The 17,986-nt window shown below is 46.2% G+C and overlaps 2 protein-coding genes across 4 annotated transcripts in view; one reads left to right on the forward strand and one right to left on the reverse strand.

Moving 5' to 3' along the window:
• TAF15 (TATA-box binding protein associated factor 15) overlaps nt 1-1,211 on the reverse strand; it is a 78,700-nt gene extending 77,489 nt beyond the window's left edge. The window contains exon 1 of one of the 3 annotated variants that reach the window (XM_068268662.1): nt 1,041-1,211. In XM_068268662.1, coding sequence (XP_068124763.1) covers nt 1,041-1,050 — 10 coding nt within the window. In that variant the 5' untranslated portion in view covers nt 1,051-1,211. The remainder of the gene's footprint in view (nt 1-1,040) is intronic. The other 2 variants (XM_068268660.1, XM_068268661.1) reach the window with 2 other exon arrangements.
• RHBDD2 (rhomboid domain containing 2) overlaps nt 1,087-17,986 on the forward strand; it is a 56,954-nt gene continuing 40,054 nt past the window's right edge. Inside the window, exon 1 of the mRNA XM_068268664.1 lies at nt 1,087-1,408. The gene's annotated coding sequence lies outside the window, so the exon portion shown is untranslated. The remainder of the gene's footprint in view (nt 1,409-17,986) is intronic.

Below are 17,986 nucleotides of genomic sequence, written 5' to 3' on the forward strand. Positions count from 1 at the left end.
TTATGCACAGGTACCAGGAAGGGACAATATTAACATTTGGGGGAATATCAACAGAGGCGGTGTAATGAAAAATATTGCAACCTGTAATATTTTGCAACTTGAATGGGCAGTGCTTAAATGCACATGCGTGCCTTCTTTCACATTTTCCTGCTGTCATTATTTGCAACTGCTGGTGTTTAGTTCCCTCCAGGGATGTCATTTTATTATTTATATAGCACTGACATCTTCGCTGGTTATTCCCTCGGGGGTGGGGGGGGGGGGTATTAGGTTCTGTGTGAGACTAGGGTTAGGTTGGGTTGCATTTTCTGATACAAATACATTGAAGTCAATTGTTAGGTTGCACTTTCTGATAGCTTGAAGTATAAATTATTGCAACTGGTTGCAAAATCTTATGAAGTTGCAAGAATTTTCACCACAGCGGCACCACAAGGCCAATTCCCAAGATATTTCATGCAGAGGCTGATCAAGAGTCAGCCTGTGCTACATCAAGAGGCAGCCAACAGAATCTGATCAGAGATCAGTCGATTTGCACATACATCAGATGCATGGGCACCTGTACAATTCCCTATGCGTCACATACAACCCCAGGACCCTAATTAAATCTGTTAGATAGCGACAGTCAATGAGACACAACCAGGTTGATACACATTTAATCTGCTTATAAACGAGCTGCAGCACTAAGTCTTACTATTCCCAAGAGGCCCAGAAAATCAATTAAATGAAAATATCCATGAACCCAGGATTACTCGTATCTTATTGACCATCCGTGCTGCATTGAGGCATCTGCACACGCGGTACATCATACACAGTATATGGCCCGGACCATGCATTTGCAGAAGGGGCCCAGTGAAGATGCAGCCAGGAGCTTCCCCGCCTCGTGCCTGGAGCACGCTACACTGCGATGATGGCAGCCGCGCACACAGCCCAGCTCCTGCGGCCTGCTGCGTCACCTCTCCCACCCCTCCTCCTGGTATATATAACCAGGCCAATCTTCATGCATCATCGCGTGCAGGGATAAAGCAGCACTATCAGCCACCTACCTGAGGACATGATGGCGGCGAACAAGAGGACACTCAGAAGCTAAAAAAGAAAATTCCCACCGCGCACAGGAACACGACGTCACGTTGCAGGACTCGCGATAGGGAAAGCACGGAAATAAAGACCAATACTGTTACGCATAGGACCCAGGAAAAGCCATGCGTGACGTCACGACGCGCGCGCGAATCTTTCTGTCACGTGATTCCATTTGTAACATGCACTGGGAAGGAGGAATAGTGGCGGAGGGCGGAGGCGAATTGGCATTTGCTGCAGCCGCGGTTACAGGAGGCGGGGCATAATTTCCCTTCCTGGAGATGGCTGGCTTCCATCATGGCGTCTAGGAGCCATTTTCTATTTGAATGTTTTGCAGGTAAGAATTGTATAAGGAAGATAAGAAATAAGGCATCTGATTTTGCAGGGTGCTTACTTGTGCGCAGCTTGGACGAAGGAATGCATTACACGTCCAGCTAATAACAGTAGTGGCAAATATATGTATAAACGCAGCACTAGATTAAAGAGAATCTGTATTGTTAAAATCGCACAAAAGTAAACATACCAGTGCGTTAGGGGACATCTCCTATTACCCTCTGTCACAATTTCGCCGCTCATCGACGCATTAAAAGTGGTTAAAAACAGTTTTTAAAAGTTTGTTTATAAACAAACAAAATGGCCACCAAAACAGGAAGTATTTGAACAAATGTGTCAGCACACCAGTATTTCCATAGTTCACGCTCTTTTATTGAGCCATGCGTTCCCACCAAAGGAAAAAGCCGACAATTGTTTCGGGGCCACACAGGGTCCCCCTTCTTCAAGGCGCGTGGTTACAAAACGAACGCATGGCTCAATAAAAGAGCGTGAACTATGGAAATACTGGTGTGCTGACACATTTGTTCAATGTCTTATCTGGAGATACAAATGCCTATATCTCAGTGTCAAGCACCCGATCGATTTGACTGATGGTGTGCCCTTCATAACCCAGTGAACATTGCAAAACAGGAAGTAGGTTGATGTACTGTATGTCCACACATAGAAAATACATCCATACACAAGCAGGCTGTATACACCCTTCCTTTTGAATCTCAAGAGATCATTTGTGTGTTTCTTTCTCCCTGCAGTTCTCATGCACTGAAGTTTCAGGCTGCTCTTTTTTCTCCTGCAAACAGCTTTGCCCTTGTCTGTAATTCTTCAGTATGTGAAAGCCCAGCCAGCTCAGAGGACGATTTATCCAGCTTGTAAAAGATAAGAGAGAAGCTGCTCTAATCTAAATAATACACAGGCAGTGTGCATAGAGGGGCCTGGAAGGGGGAATTCATAGCAGAACCACAACACTGAAGAACTTGGCAGCCTTCCAGACACAGGCTGACAAGTCTGACAAGGGAAAGATACATTGATTTATTACAGAGACTGTGATAGCAGAAAGTGCTGCAGTAAGCCAGAACACATTAGAATAGCTTTTGGAACTTGTAGGATGATAAAAAACAGGATGCAATTTTTGTTACGGAGTCTCTTTAAAGTGAACTGAGGATTAAAGAAAAAGTTTCACTTACATGGGGCTTCCCCATGCAGACTTCCTGTGCCCATGCAGTCGCAAACCGATTCTCTGGTCCCCGCAGGCAGTTACTTTCATTTTCGGCTTTGCACCTGTGTGGCTCTGGCCGCGCGCATACTTGATCGTGCTCCTTCCGCCGTGGCAGGAGCGCGATCAAGTACACTCGTGGCCAGTGGCTCAATGACTAGTAGCCGAAAACAAAACTAGCTGCCTGTGGGGGACCGGAGGATCAGTTTGTGATGGTGCGGGCACAAGACATCTGCAAGGGGTGGGTGGAAGCCCCAGGGAAGTGAAACTTTTTTTTTTTTTATTCCTCAATTAACCACTTGCCGACCGCACGCTTATACCGTGCGTCGGCAAAGTGGCAGCTGCAGGACCAGCGACGCAGTACTGCGTCGCCAGCTGCAGGCTGCTTCCTGTCAATTCACGGCGGGGGGCTCCGTGAATAGCCTGCGGGCCGCCGATGGCGGCTCGCAGGCTAAATGTAAACACAAGCGGAAATAATCCGCTTTGTTTACATTGTACGGCGCTGCTGCGCAGCAGCGCCGTAAGGCAGATCGGCGATCCCCGGCCAATCAGCGGCCTGGGATCGCCGCCATGTGACGGGACGTCCTGTCACTGGCTGCACAGGACGAATAGCGTCCTGTGCAGCCCGGATCACTGGGCATGACAGGTAGGAGAGGGAGGGGGGGAATTTCGCCGCGGAGGGGGGCTTTGAGGTGCCCCCCCCCCCCCCGCAACATGCCTGCAGGCAGGAGCGATCAGACCCCCCCTGCACATCATCCCCATAGGGGGGAAAAAAGGGGGGCGATCTGATCGCTCTGCGTGCCCGCTGATCTGTGCTGGGGGCTGCAGAGCCCACCCAGCACAGATCCCAACAAACAGCGCTGGTCCTTAAGGGGGGGTAAAGGGTGGGTCCTCAAGTGGTTAAAGTTCCGTTTAAGAAAATCTATATTATGCTGGATACACACGGTGTGATCCAGCACTCGATGCGCCGCTCGATTCGCGTCGACTTGGTTATTTCCGACATGTCCGATTCGCGTTTCGTTAGGTCGATTTGGCATACTTTACATGTAAATCGACCTAACAATCATCGAAATGCGCTTGGAAATAATCAAGCGGCCGGAAATCGAGCGGCGCATCGAGTGCGGGAACGCACTATGTTTATCCAGCATAAGGGCTGGTGCACACCAGAGCGGTTCTGGAGCAATTTTTAAAACGCAGGAGGAAAACCGCTTGGCTAATGAGGGTGAATGGGATGGTGCGCACCAGAGTGGTTCATTTTTTTCCACAAACTCGGGGGCTGCAGCATTTTTTAGATTTCTGAGGCGTTTCTGCCTCAATGTCAAAGTATAGGTGTCACGGAACATCCGTGAGAAACGTAGGCGAATCGGGAAGATTCGCGCAGTCGATTTTCTGATCGCTCCTCGGTTAGATTTGCTCAGTCTTTGCAGCGATCAGCAAATGACATTTTCTTTTTCAAAGAGTCCCCTTCCTGGCCAGTGACTTGTTAATTAGCCAGAGGTGTAAAACTCCAAGGTTGTTCTGCTGGTCACGCTCAGATTTTAATTAACACACCAAAAGTCCTTTCATCCAGTAGGAGCCAGAGGAAGCTTCCCTCACAGCAGGAGACCAGACGGGCTGACTCCGTCAGCAGCAGAGAGAAATGAATGCTGTATATGATTTTTAGCATGTTTTAAGAAATACCGTTCATATGAGAGGTATGAAAGTTATCTTATTCTGCTGGTCCGGGTCTGGTGAATATTTTAATATCAAATTGAGGCCACTGATATACCCAGAACCTGAGGTATTCTGCTATTTTGTAACCGGGCATGCGAAAGCACCCAAGTTTGATGTCATATTCTGAGGAACATGAATCTGTGGCCGTTAAGTGTGTTGCAGGTTCGAGGCCGAATCAATCCGCCTCATAGATCAGGCGACCACATCCTCTCTCAAGCATCCACTACCCTCCTCTCCTCCACACTCTGGTCTGCTTTCCCCCCCCCCCCCCCCCCCCCAGCACTGGCCACAGTCTAGGAGGCCGATGTACTAAAGCACCTCCGGAAGCTAAAGACAAGGAAGGCCTCAGGCCCGGATGGCATATCCCCATCCTGTCTGAAAACCTGTGCAGGTCAGCTAGCCCCGGTCCTCGCCTCCATTTTCAACAGATCCCTGGAGCTGGGCAAAGTTCCTTCCTGTTTCAAAAAAGCCGACATCATTCCAGTCCCCAAGAAGCCAGGAGTCACATATCTAAACAACTTCAGACCGGTGGCCTTAACTCCAATCATCATGAAGACCTTCAAAAGACTGGTCCTATCCCATCTGCAGAACCACACCGATCCACTTCTGGATCCTCTCCAATTTGCATACAGGGCCAACCGATCTGTGGATGACGCCATCAACATCATTCTTGCACATATCACTGAACACCTGGATAAACCCAAGACATGCCAGGATCCTCCTCCTGGACTTCAGTTCCGCATTTAACACCATCTGTCCAAACAACCTGCATGACAACCTGGAACGACTTGGTGTCGACCCCACCCTCTGTGCCTGGATCAAAGACTTTCTCACTAACAGGACACAGCTAGTTAGACTTGGCGACTGCTCCTCCAGTGTAAGAACCACCAACACTGGTGCACCGCAAGGGTGTGTACTATCGCCGATGCTCTTTTCCCTGTACACAAACAGCTGCACCTCATCTGTGGACACGGTCAAGATCATTTAGTTCGCGGATGATACCACCATTCTAGGCCTCATTGGTGAGGATGGCGAGCTTGAATATCACCGCGAGATTGAGCGGACCCTCGGGTGGTGCTCAGACAACAGACTTGTACTAAATGCGGCAAAAACTGTGGAACTGATAGTGGACTTCAGGAAGAACGCTCCACCACCCAGCCCAGTCTTCATCAATGGCACGGAGGTCACCAGGGTACAAAGTGCTCGGCTCCTAGGCACCACCATCACCGAGAAACTGAGATGGGATGTAAATACCTCCACAACACAAAAGAAAGCCCAGCAGAGACTGTTCTTCCTGAGACAGCTGAGGAAGTTTGGAATGCCAAGGGAACTACTGACCAGTTTTTACACGGCGACCATTGAATCTGTTCTTTGCTCCTCCATCATCGTCTGGTACTCGGGTGCTAACGCAAGGGACAGGCTCAAACTCCAGAGAGTTATCAACACTGCAGAGAAGATTATCAGGTCCCCCCTGCCTCCACTTGACCTTGTCCATACATCCAGAATGAAGTCCAGGGCCAACAGGATCATACATGACCCCTCCCACCCTGGAAATCACTTCTTCAACCTCCTCCGCTCAGGGCGTCGCTATAGGTCCATCCCCACCAAAACTACCAGGCGCAGAAATACATTTTTCCCACAAGCGATTACCCTCCTCAATTCAGACCATCTCTCTAACGCCATTTTCTAGCACCCTCCTAGATCCTTGGCACCCCAGAGCACGATCGCACGCCCAATGACTGATTCCCATATGCTCACTTTTGGCACAATAACAGTTGTCACCAGTACTAAGCATTGCGGTGTAAATATGCGGCTGTATAGAATGTAGCTTCTTTCACTATGTATTGTATTTTGCACTATGTTGTTACGGTACTCGTATTGTAATTTGCTCTATGTTGTGTTATTTGCACCATGCCAATTGCCTGTGTCCACAAATAATTCCGGGTGCGGCGGCTGTCGCACTTGGCGAATAAAGAATTCTGTATTCTGTAAGCCGAGATATGGAAAATGTCATATTTGGTGGGCACCAGGAACCCTCCCAGGGAGTTAACCACACCCTGTCCAGCCCCTGGGTAAGGCCTGAGACTCCACCCAAAGATGGGGATCAGTCAAAAGTGTTTGCCAGGGACTCCTCCCTCAGTCCTCCAAATTCCATCTTCACAAGAGCCTGCTGCTGCTAACCAGAGGACCATGTGGTTAGCGGCCATCTTGTCTGAACTTTGCTCCTGAACTGAAACAAAGGAACTTTACGAGTTTTCCCAGAAAGGACATATTTCCACGAACCTAAGTATTTTATTCCATTTTTTATTTCATACTGTGCTATCATTTGTCTCTATAATTGTTGATTTTAACGATTTTCTGTGTATATTAATTATTTATATTGCATATTTAATAAACGACGCTAACGTCCTTTATTTATTCAGCGACCCTATTATTCAGCCACACAAACTGAACCCTGGTCTCTGAAGAGTCGCTACTATTGTTGATAGCTAGATAAAATAGAGTTTGTTTAACCATCTTCTATTTGCAGGTCTAGAGTCAGTCAGTGGGTTCCTCTGTCCCATGATAGCGGAGGTGGTGGCAGTTATACCCTGAAATAGTGTGTAATTTGTATTACCGTAACTCATAGGCTCCATTCTAGCCGGTCTGCTGCCAAAATCCCAGCGGTTTCTGCACACCGATTGCGACCACAGATTGCATGGTCTGTGTGCTGAAACCGATTGGGAGGCATTGTGCGGTCCGGCCACTAGGGGCCCTGTGACAATAGGAAAGTGGGAAACCGCTCTGAAAAACGCTAGATCAGAGTGGTTTTCTAGGCGTTTTTGTTACAGTAGCTGTTCAGTAACAGCTTTACTGTAACAATATTTGAAATCTGCTACACAAAAACGCTCCAAAAACGCAAGGCATGTTTAGAAAACCTCTCTAAACATGCCTAGAATCGCTCTGAAATCTGCTTCAAAAACCTCTAGCGTTTTGCAGATCTGCTAGAGGTTTTTGGTGTGCACTGGGCCTATCAAAGGTTTTTAAATAGTGTGGACTGTTGGGGAGTGACAGGCATTACTTTCCTTTGGGAGACTGCTTCCTAGCCCTTGTCTAAGTTGTGCTCTATCATCTTCTTCAGCTAAACCTGCAGCTGTAACAGTTAGGCCTATTTTCCATGGACAGTTGAACTGTGTGCTCAGCAAGCAGTTACCAGGCAGCAGTGAGCAGTTATCAGGCAGCAGCAAGCAGTTGTGTGAGTTTGAGAGGCATTTCACTGCCTATCAACTGTCCGTGGGAAAGAGGCCTCAAGGGCCCGTTTTTACTGCTGCAGAAATTGGGCCGAATCCGCAGAGTTTCCCCGCAGGCAAATTGCGCAGGGAAACTCTGCCATAGGGGATAATGCTGCCACTGTCCGAATTGCTTGCCTTAGCAATTTGGCCAACATTGCAGCATTTTTCCGTGCAGGCAGCAGCGAATCCCATAGCCGTGCCATAGGAAGTGCCACCGTGCGTCTCACAGCCACGCACGGCAGCTAGTGGAAATGGGCCCTTAAACTTCCTGCAGTGTACAGTGAGATTTTTCTGGGCCCAACTTGGAAAGGGGGGTGTTGTGTGAGTGCGGTGCAAAGCGTGGTCACGACATGATGTGGGTGGAGCTAGCTGTAATGTAACAGTGTAACTCTGAGGCAACAGGCCAGAGTTTCCTCCTAGAACACACACAGGCAGCATGACCCTAAGGGCCCTTTCACACAGGAAATGAAAGTCTATGGGGGAGTTCACACTCGTCAGGTTGCGGTCAATCTGTGGCAGACCGGAAGTCATGTAAGTCTATGGCGACGCATTAAAAAAAAAAAAGTTGTCAGCATGCATGCACGGAAGCGTATTTGTTACAATACACTTCTGTATACCTGAAACAGGAAGTGACCGCAACCTTTTGGTTGTCTGGCGGGGTGATCGTTCGAGTGCAGTGAGCCTGGTTGATTACTTTAAAATCAATGATCTCAACCTCCAGTTCACATATACAGTCAACATGACCTCTATCAGTTATTTGGATGTGATTTTGAGAGGTAATGCTCATACAGGGGCTGTTGACACTAAAACATACAGGAAACCGTGCATTGGCAACACTATACTAAGAGCAGACAGTTGCCATCCAGCACACACAATACGCAGTATTCCTGTTGGGGAGTTCATTAGGGCAAGGTGCAATTGCTCTGATGAAGCCATTTTGCAAGGTGAATTGGATATCGTTGAGAATCGTCTGAGCCCGGGGTTATCCCTCATGGTCCATTCAGAGGGGAAGATCCAGGGCCGCAGACAAATCCCAACTGGAGTTGCTGCAATCTGTAAGGCAACATAAATATGGTCAGCATAGACCCACATTTGTAACCACGCATTCAGTGGAATACAAGAATGTAACTAACATAATCACGAAATATTTGCCAATATTGGAAGGGGATGCAGGCCTTTTACCATTTCTTAAAAATGGAGTCAGATTTTCCAGCAGACGAGCTCCGACCCTAGGACAGATTCTCTCCCCTAGTTTGTATGACTCCAAGTCCATTCCAAAAACTTGGCTATCAGTGGTGGGGTCTTTTAAGTGTGGCACCTCCACCTGTAGGTATTGTCATGTACACCGGAGATTGAAACCGGTTGTCTCTGCCTCAAATGGTTGTTCTTTTAGTATTAAGCAATTTATTAACCACTTCAGGATTCGGCGTACGCTTAACTACGCCCCTGAATCCTGAAGTGGATTGCATGGAAACGGCCGCTCATACGGAGCGTGTCTCCGTGAACACCCTGCGAGCCGCCGATCGCGGCTCGCAGGGTAAGTGTAAACACACGGGGAAGATCTTCCCCGGTGTTTACATATATACGGCGCTGCTGCACAGCAGCGCCGTAGAGGAGATCGGCGATCCCCGGCCTCTGATTGGCCGGGGACCGCCAGCACCTGATAGGCTGAAGCCTATCCTATCCAGCGCAGGATGGAACTCCGTCCTGCGCCGCTCACAGAGGGAGAGAGAGGGAGGGAAGGGGAAGGAGGCCGGGAAGCGCTGCGGAGGGGGGGCTTTGAAGAGCCCCCGCAAGCGCAAGCAGCCGGCGGCGATCAGACCCCCCCCCCAGCAGGACATTCCCCTAGTGGGGAAAAAAGGGGGGAAGTCTGATCGCCCTGGCTGCTAGCTGATCGGTGCTGCGGGCTAGAGAGCCCACGCAGCACCGATCAGCAAAACCACCCCCTGGCACAGAAGTGGTTAATTACGGCTCCAAATATGTTGTTTATCTGGTGACCTGCAGCCTTTGCTCTTTACAATACGTGTGTTGTTCCACGAGACCCGTGAGGCAGAGAATAGCCGAACATTATCTGGGTGCGGGATGGTCCACTCTTAACATTTCTAATGTGGCTAAACACTTTAGAGACAAGCATGGTGGGGATATGAAGGGGTTCTTGTTTCAGGGGATTGAAAGAGTTATGCCTTCTAGGAGGGGTGGGGATCTTTACAAAATTCTTTTGAAGAGGGAAGCCATGTGGATCCATCGCTTAGGCACTAGGCTCCCACAGGGCTTAAATGCCAAATGGGACCTGGCGCTTATTACTTGAGATTCCTTAGTCTTGGGTCTCTCTTCCCTGCTCTCTTCCCTCCTCTTGAGTACCCTCTTTTCCCCCTTTTCTTCATATATCGTCTTAGGAATCTATGGTGTGTTATTGTCATATTTTGAATGTACAAATCTGCTCCTTGGTATTTTTATGGTTTTAAATTTCATTGAATTTTAATACTTTGTTGTATGTATTTCCATATTGTTGGATAAGAGACATTTATCTCCCCTTGCAACTTAAAGGATACCACAACTGACATGTGGCATAATGAGATAGACATGGGTATGTACAGTGCCTAGCACACAAATACCTATGCTGTGTTCCTTTTTTTTCTTTCTCTGTCTGAAATAGGTAAATATCAGGTATGTAAGTGGCTGACTCAGTCCTGACTCAGACAGGAAGTGACTACAGTGTGACCCTCACTGATAAGAAATTCCCCCTTTTTTATCTCTTTCTTGCTCTCAGAAGCCATTTTCTGCTAGGAAAGTGTTTTATAGTTGGAATTTTTTATAAGTTAAGGTCACACTGTAGTCACTTCCTGTCTGAGTCAGGACTGAGTCAGCCACTTACATACCTGATATTTACCTCTTTCAGGCAGAGAAAGAAAAAAAGGAACACAGCATAGTTATTTGTGTGCTAGGCACTGTACATACCCATGTCTATCTTATTATGCCACATGTCAGTTGTGGTATCCTTTAACAACCATTTTACCCCTCCCTTGGGCGGGGTTTTGAGGGACAGGTGCATGGACGTCCCCCTATATAAGGGGGCTTTTTACCATTGTCTGATCAGCTATGATTGAGAGCTAGTATAGCTCGAAACATGTCAGCCTCTTGATGCATGTGTTGTTATTGGATATGTCCTAAATAAATAATCGGAACCTTGGACAAGTGCGGACCCTTTGCTTTTGTACTTTTTGCTCTTTTACACTTCTGTATACCCGAAACAGGAAGTGACCGCAAACGACCGTCACTTCCTGTTTTAGATCTTGGCCAGATGGGGACTATCGCATACTAACGCGATAATCCCTAAAGGTCTGTTTTTGCCGCCAAGCTGCAGTGTGAAGCCGGCTTGAAGGTAATTAGGCAACGTTCCCCAAACGCATAAGAAAGCATTGTTTCCCCAGTGATGTGGTGAAATAGGCAATTCACACCATGAATGTGCAAATGATAAGTGTGCATACCATTTAGTAATCATGAGCCCCCAAAATGCCAAATACTGCAACAAAAACCCCAAAGTAGCAAATGCAGCTACTATGACATCAAATAATAAATACAGTAACCATTACCTCCAACACATGAAATGCGACAACTGCTACATCCGACACATGAAACGCCACAACCGTTACTTCCGACACATGAAAATGCCACTATGACATCAAATAATAAGTCTGCATACCATTTAGTAATCATGAGCCAACAAAATACCAAATGCTGCAACAATGACCCCAAAGTAGCAAATGCAGCCACTATGACATCAAATAATAAATACAGTAACTATGACATCAAATAATAAATACAGTAACCATTACCTCCAACACATGAAATGCGACAACTGCTACATCCGACACATGAAATGCCACAACCGCTACTTCCGACACATTAAATGCATCAACCGTTACCTCCAACATATGAAATGCAACAACCATTACCCCCGACACATGAAATGCTCCAACCGTTACCACAGATACATGAAATGCAATAACCTTCACCGCAGACAGATGAAATGCAGCAAACAGGAAAGGTGGCAAACATTATTTCCTACACACGCTAAGATGCAGTAAACGTTACCTCCCACATATGAAGTGCAGCAAATGTGAAATGCAGCAAATGGTACTTCTGGCACATGTGAAATGCACATACAATACCCCACATATACGAAATGCAGCAAATGTTACCTCAGACATAAATGTATTAAATGTTCCCACATCTGGGTGCTGGCATAGAGCTGCAGAGTTGGGTGGGATGGTGACAATGAGTGCTTCTGAGAGGGTGACACTGGGTGGGGAGGGTAAGACTAGGTAGGGAGGGTAAGACTGGGTAGGGGGAGGCAGGGTCAAGTACAGCAGAAAATATACACAAGGGAATGAGAAGGGGCTTCTGCAGTAATGGGGGTCCCTGCAGTAAGCAGTACCGGGCTCTCACCTTGTCACTCCCTCTTCTCTGCCCTCTTCCAGTGGTACAGTGCCCCCCAGCATTGCTCTGCATCCTTCAGTCAGCATCCTCCTGTCTGTAGGCTCTGCATCATTGGAGTATACCAGGAATGGTAGTCCTCCACTGCCGCCTCCTTCACGCTTCACTCTAGGGGGTGGTGCCCATCCAACCTACCATTTCCAGGACAGTCTCCATGGCAACAGGGATGGCACCCTGGTATGCTTGGCCAGCCTATACAGACGGATCTGTGGGTGGTCATGTAGGTGGGGCACAGCCACGGGGGAAGCAGAGGAGAGATGAACAGAACGTCCACTGACCAGGACGTCCAACATTTCTATGCCTGGGACCGGGGACCTCAATTCCAGGACGCGTGACAGGTAAACCAGGACATATGGTCACCGTACTGCAGTGCAAATAGACAAAGGGCTAGGGAGCAGCCCCACAAAGGTAAGTAATGCTTTTTGCCCCTCCTTGTTCTCGTTTGTCTGTTCAGAACATATATTTTGATGATTGAAATGCAAGTATGGGTCCTGCGTGAGTTTTCCGGATTGGCTGGGCAAACCAGATGCAGACAGAATCAATGGTAGCTTTGGGAAACAGATGGTGTCCGTTCTCACTTTGCTGGTCATCGAGTATATTTCACCTGCCGCTGTCTAGTTTAGGTCCTCTGCCACTCGTAAATGTACACGACAGACAGCGTTTCCCCAGTAAATGCACATAAGAGACAGCGTTTCACCAGTAAATGCATGTAATGAGAGACATCGTTTCACCAGTAAATGCACATTATGACACTCAGCGTTTCCCCAGTAAATGCATGTAATGAGAGACAGCCTTTCACCAGTAAATGCATGTAATGAGAGACATTGTTTCACCAGTAAATGCACATTATGACACTCAGCGTTTCCCCAGTAAATGCATGTAATGAGAGACAGCCTTTCACCAGTAAATGCGCGTAATGAGAGTCAGCGTTTCACCAGTAAATGCACATAAGAGACAGCGTTTCACCAGTAAATGCACGTAATGACAGCGTTTCCCCAGTAAATGCACATAAATGTGCGTGTATGTACCTTAAGAGACAGCGTTTCACCAGTAAATGCACATAATGAGAGACAGCGTTTCACCTGTAAATGCACATAATGACAGACAGCGTTTCCCCAGTAAATGCATGTAATGAGAGACAGCCTTTCACCAGTAAATGCACGTAATGAGAGTCAGCGTTTCACCAGTAAATGCACATAAGAGACAGTGTTTCACCAGTAAATGCACATAATGACAGACAGCGTTTCACCAGTAAATGCACATAATGACATACAGCGTTTCCCCAGTAAATGCACATAATGACAGACAGCGTTTCACCAGTAAATGCACATAATGACAGACAGCGTTTCACCAGTAAATGCACATAATGACAGCGTTTCCCCAGTAAATGCACATAAAGGTGCGTGTATGTATGTACCTTAAGAGACAGCGTTTCACCAGTAAATGCACGTAATGAGAGACGGCGTTTCCCCAGTAAATGCATGTAATGAGAGACAGGCTTTCACCAGTAAATGCACATAATGAGAGACAGCGTTTCACCAGTAAATGCACATAAGAGACAGCGTTTCACCAGTAAATGCACGTTATGACAGACAGCCTTTCACCAGTAAATGCACATGACAACAGACAGTGTCCCCAGTATATGTAGCCACTAGCCAGGTCTATAGTTGTCCCCAGTATATGTAGCCAGGTGTATAGGTGTCCCCAGTATATGTAGTCAGGTCTATAGGTGTCCCCAGTATATGTAGTCAGGTCTATAGGTGTCCCCAGTATATGTAGTCAGGTCTAGAGGTGTCCCCAGTATATGTAGTCAGGTCTAGAGGTGTCCCCAGTATATGTAGTCAGGTCTATAGCTGTCCCCAGTATATGTAGTCAGGTCTATAGCTGTCCCCAGTATATGTAGTCAGTTCTATAGGTGTCCCCAGTATATGTAGTCAGTTCTATAGGTGTCCCCAGTATATGTAGTCAGATCTATAGGTGTCCCCAGTATATGTAGTCAGATCTATAGCTGTTCCCAATATATGTAGCCAGGTGTATAGGTGTCCCCAGTATAGGTAGCCAGGACTTACCATGTCCCCAGTATAGCCAGGTGTATAGATGTCCCCAGAAAGAGTGGCAGCGGAGAGAAGAGGAAGCGATGGGCACAGCAGTGGGGAAGGGGGGACGTTTCCCCCCCCCCCTTTCCTCACCTGGGGCTCACCCTCCCTCGCTACCCCCTCCAGATATGAGCGGTTGGCAGTGGGCGGCGGTAGTATACAATAATAAATTATGCTGCCGCTCAGGGAATTTAATTGATTAGATAACCACCTTTATTCCAATAGGACAAATTACAAAAAGCACATGCCCCTAACCTAAAAACACTTAAAATAATGCGGAGCGCTCCACTGCACCACAATACCCAGCAGACCAACACTCACTCCATTCACCCTGGTACCAGTACCAATTACTTAAAGCGGAATATAACCCTGCATTTCAACTTTGCTCTAAAACATTATTTACAGCATATTATATGCAAAAAGCATTTTTTTTTTTACTAGACCAGCATTGGAAGGGTTAAACACAGAGGTTTTAAGTTCCATGGAGAGATATGCAGACGTTCAGATAGTTACATTCTATTTAGTTATATGTATATATTTAGAAATGTTACACACTCTTTGGCTGTCCTCCAACTCCTTCTCAGTGAGAGAGATGAGTCACATTCAACACTTAGATACATTTATGTAAACAAAATGTATCTCTCTCAAGTTCGGATGCGTCTGCAGAAATCTCCAGGAACTCTAAAGCCCTGTGTAACCCTTCCAATGCTGGTCTAGTAAAAAAAAAAATGCTGGTTGCATATAATATACTGTAAATAATGTTTTAGAGCAAAGTTGAAATGCAGAGTTATATTCCGCTTTAATGTCCTCAGTGTGGAGATATGGTTGCTGTTATAGCAGTGGCTATAGGTCGTTTTTAACGCTAGCAGAACGTTGATAGTTTTCCAGCTTCAAAATAACACAACCTAATTGCATAGGATTTGAGGTCTTCCCACCCGACCGTGAGTCCGAGTCATCCCCACAAGTTGCATTGGTGTGTACTTTTCCTTATTGTAGAGCAGACCCTCTTTCAGTCAGCTCAACCCTGTGTTGCGCCTCAGCAAGGAGCTATACTTCCTGTTTTGTTCTTCAGTCCAGCAGCAGACTGTTTGTGCGGAAGATTCTCCCCTGGTTGACAGGTTGCTCAACCCTGCTTGTAGCATGGCAGCGGGGAGCGGTGACGATAAGAGGTACCATTTAGTTTAGCAAATGAAGAGAAAGATCTGCACCACCTTCAGAAAAGCTTAGTCTATTTTATTGGAAAAAGACATACACAAGTTTAACCAGTTCACCCCCAAGGGTTTTTATCCTAACGGACCAGAGCAATTTTCAGTTGTCAGCGCTCCTCTCTTTTATTCCCTAATAACTTTATTACTACTTATCACAAGAAAATGATCTATACCTCGTTTTTTTCGCCACCAATTAGGCTTTCTGTGGATAGTACATTTTGCTAAGAATTTTTTTATTGTAAATGCATTTTAATGAGAAAAACAGAAAAAAAAGAATAAAAAATCATTATTTCTCAGTGTTCAGCCTTTATAGTTTTAAAATTAAACATTCTCCTGTGGATAAAACAAACACGTTTTATTTGCCCAGTGGTCCCGATAATTAACCCGTTTAGATTATGTCCCTACCACAATGTATGGCGACAGTATATTATTTTGAAATATAAGTGGTTATTTTTCTGTTTGTTCTGGCCATAATTACAAGCCCCTATGTAATAAATTAAAATTAATTTTCCCCCATAAAATGTAGAATAAAAAAAGCTGAGTCCCTAAGGCAACTATTTATTTTTTTTTTTAAGCTGATTTTTTTTTTTACAAGTGTTTTTTTGGGGGGGGAGGGTTGGAAGTGTAATTTTATTAATGATGTGTATATACTTGAAAATGTATGTATTTTGTAGGTGTAATATACTTTTTGGCCACAAGATGGCGCTAGTGAACACTCATAGGACGTGTTCACTTTTTTTTTTTTTTTTTTACACTTTATTAAACTGTTACATTTCCTGTTTATGTGAATGGACGTAGCCGCTGTTCGCGGTCACGTCCATTCACTCCAGGCACTGCGATTGGGTAGAGGACTGTTCGGTCCTCTTCCCCAATCACTCAGCACGGGATCCCGACGGTAATGGCGGCGGTAGCGGCGGACACACGGCGGTAGCAGCGGCGGGAATGCGCGACGTATTAAAACGTCATGTTGCTGTTAATAGCGGTAAGCATGACGTTTTAATACGTTAGGATGGCGGTAAATGGTTAAAAAGAACTTTAAGGCAGGACAGTCCACTGTTTCGGGCTCCTGCCCATCTTCATGCTGCCTAGTTCTGAAGTAACATACAAAAACACCAACATATATACAGAGAAACAACCAATCACTGAGTATATACTAATTAGAGGACCTGATGGGAAACAGCCTATTTAAATATCTAGTCACGCCTCCAACTCCCCCATTGGTGGACCTAGGCAAGATCCAAACATTCAAAAAATTCAAAAAAATGACAAATAATGGCTGAATAAAAGATCAGGCATGCCTCTAAGATGTATTGATAGTATATCAACCAAAACGCCATGGTGGAATGTGTGATTAACAGAAAAACATCCAAAAAAATAACATTTTGTTAAAGAAAACAAAACCTCACATATCGCATGGAAATGACGCATAGACGCGTCAATAAGACGCGACGCCATATTCACATACTCGTACAGATGACGTAATAATGCACATCTTCTATCTAAACTACTAATGACCGAAAGACGCATCTATGCCGGACGTATATACGCATGAGACAAGCGCTCAAAAAATGACGCATGAACGCATCAAAAAATACGCATCAATAAGATAGTTGCCTGGAAAATACCACTTGAACGCGTCCTAACTCTACGCAATCATTGCGACTAAAAATACGCATCAAAATTAACAAAACGTCAAAAAGATGTCAAAAAAATGCCATAAAAATGCTGTACTTAAAAAAAATATAAATGTCAATTCAGCAATTTCCACCAATGGTATGCAAAGTCAGATGATTGGTAGTATAATAATAATAAAAAAAAAAATCAATAAGAGAAAACTAATAAGGCCTATAAATATATATCCATGAGTTTATCAGTATCACCAATCTAGTCTCAAATCATACTCTTTATTTAACCCACTATTCACAGTGTCAAGTTCTCTGATCCATTTAGATTCTAAATGGATCAGAGAACTTGACACTGTGAATAGTGGGTTAAATAAAGAGTATGATTTGAGACTAGATTGGTGATACTGATAAACTCATGGATATACCGTATTTTTCGCCGTATAAGACGCACTTTTTCTCCCCCAAAAATAGCTAGAAAAAGTCCCTGCGTCTTATACAGCAAAGGCAGGGAATCCCCGACTTACGAACGCCCGCCGATACAGAACCGTTGACCCGCCGCCACGTCGGGGATTCCCTGCCTTTCAGTGCCTGCCTTCCTCCCTCCCTCCCGCCTGCCCGAGTTTCCTGATTCCCCCGTCCCCGAGTGTCAATAGCGGCAACTTACCTTTAACATGCTCCCGCGCCGATCCCAGATAATTGCGCTGCCCCCCGCTAGCATGCGCTCCCTCCCCCTTGCGGATCTGCCCCCCCCCCCCCCGGGTGTGTGAATCAGTAGCGGCAGCTTACCTCCACAATGCGCCCGCGATGAATGGAGACACCCCTCTCCCCGGCACTTCGTGCTCTGGTGACTGGCTTGAACTGTGCGTCATCAGTTCAAGCCAGTCACTAGAGCGCGAAGTGCCGGCGAGAGTGATGTCTCCATTAATCGCGGGCGCATTGTGGAGGTAAGCTGCCGCTACTG

Source organism: Hyperolius riggenbachi, chromosome 2, assembly GCF_040937935.1.
Source record: "Hyperolius riggenbachi isolate aHypRig1 chromosome 2, aHypRig1.pri, whole genome shotgun sequence".
NCBI lineage: Eukaryota > Metazoa > Chordata > Amphibia > Anura > Hyperoliidae > Hyperolius > Hyperolius riggenbachi.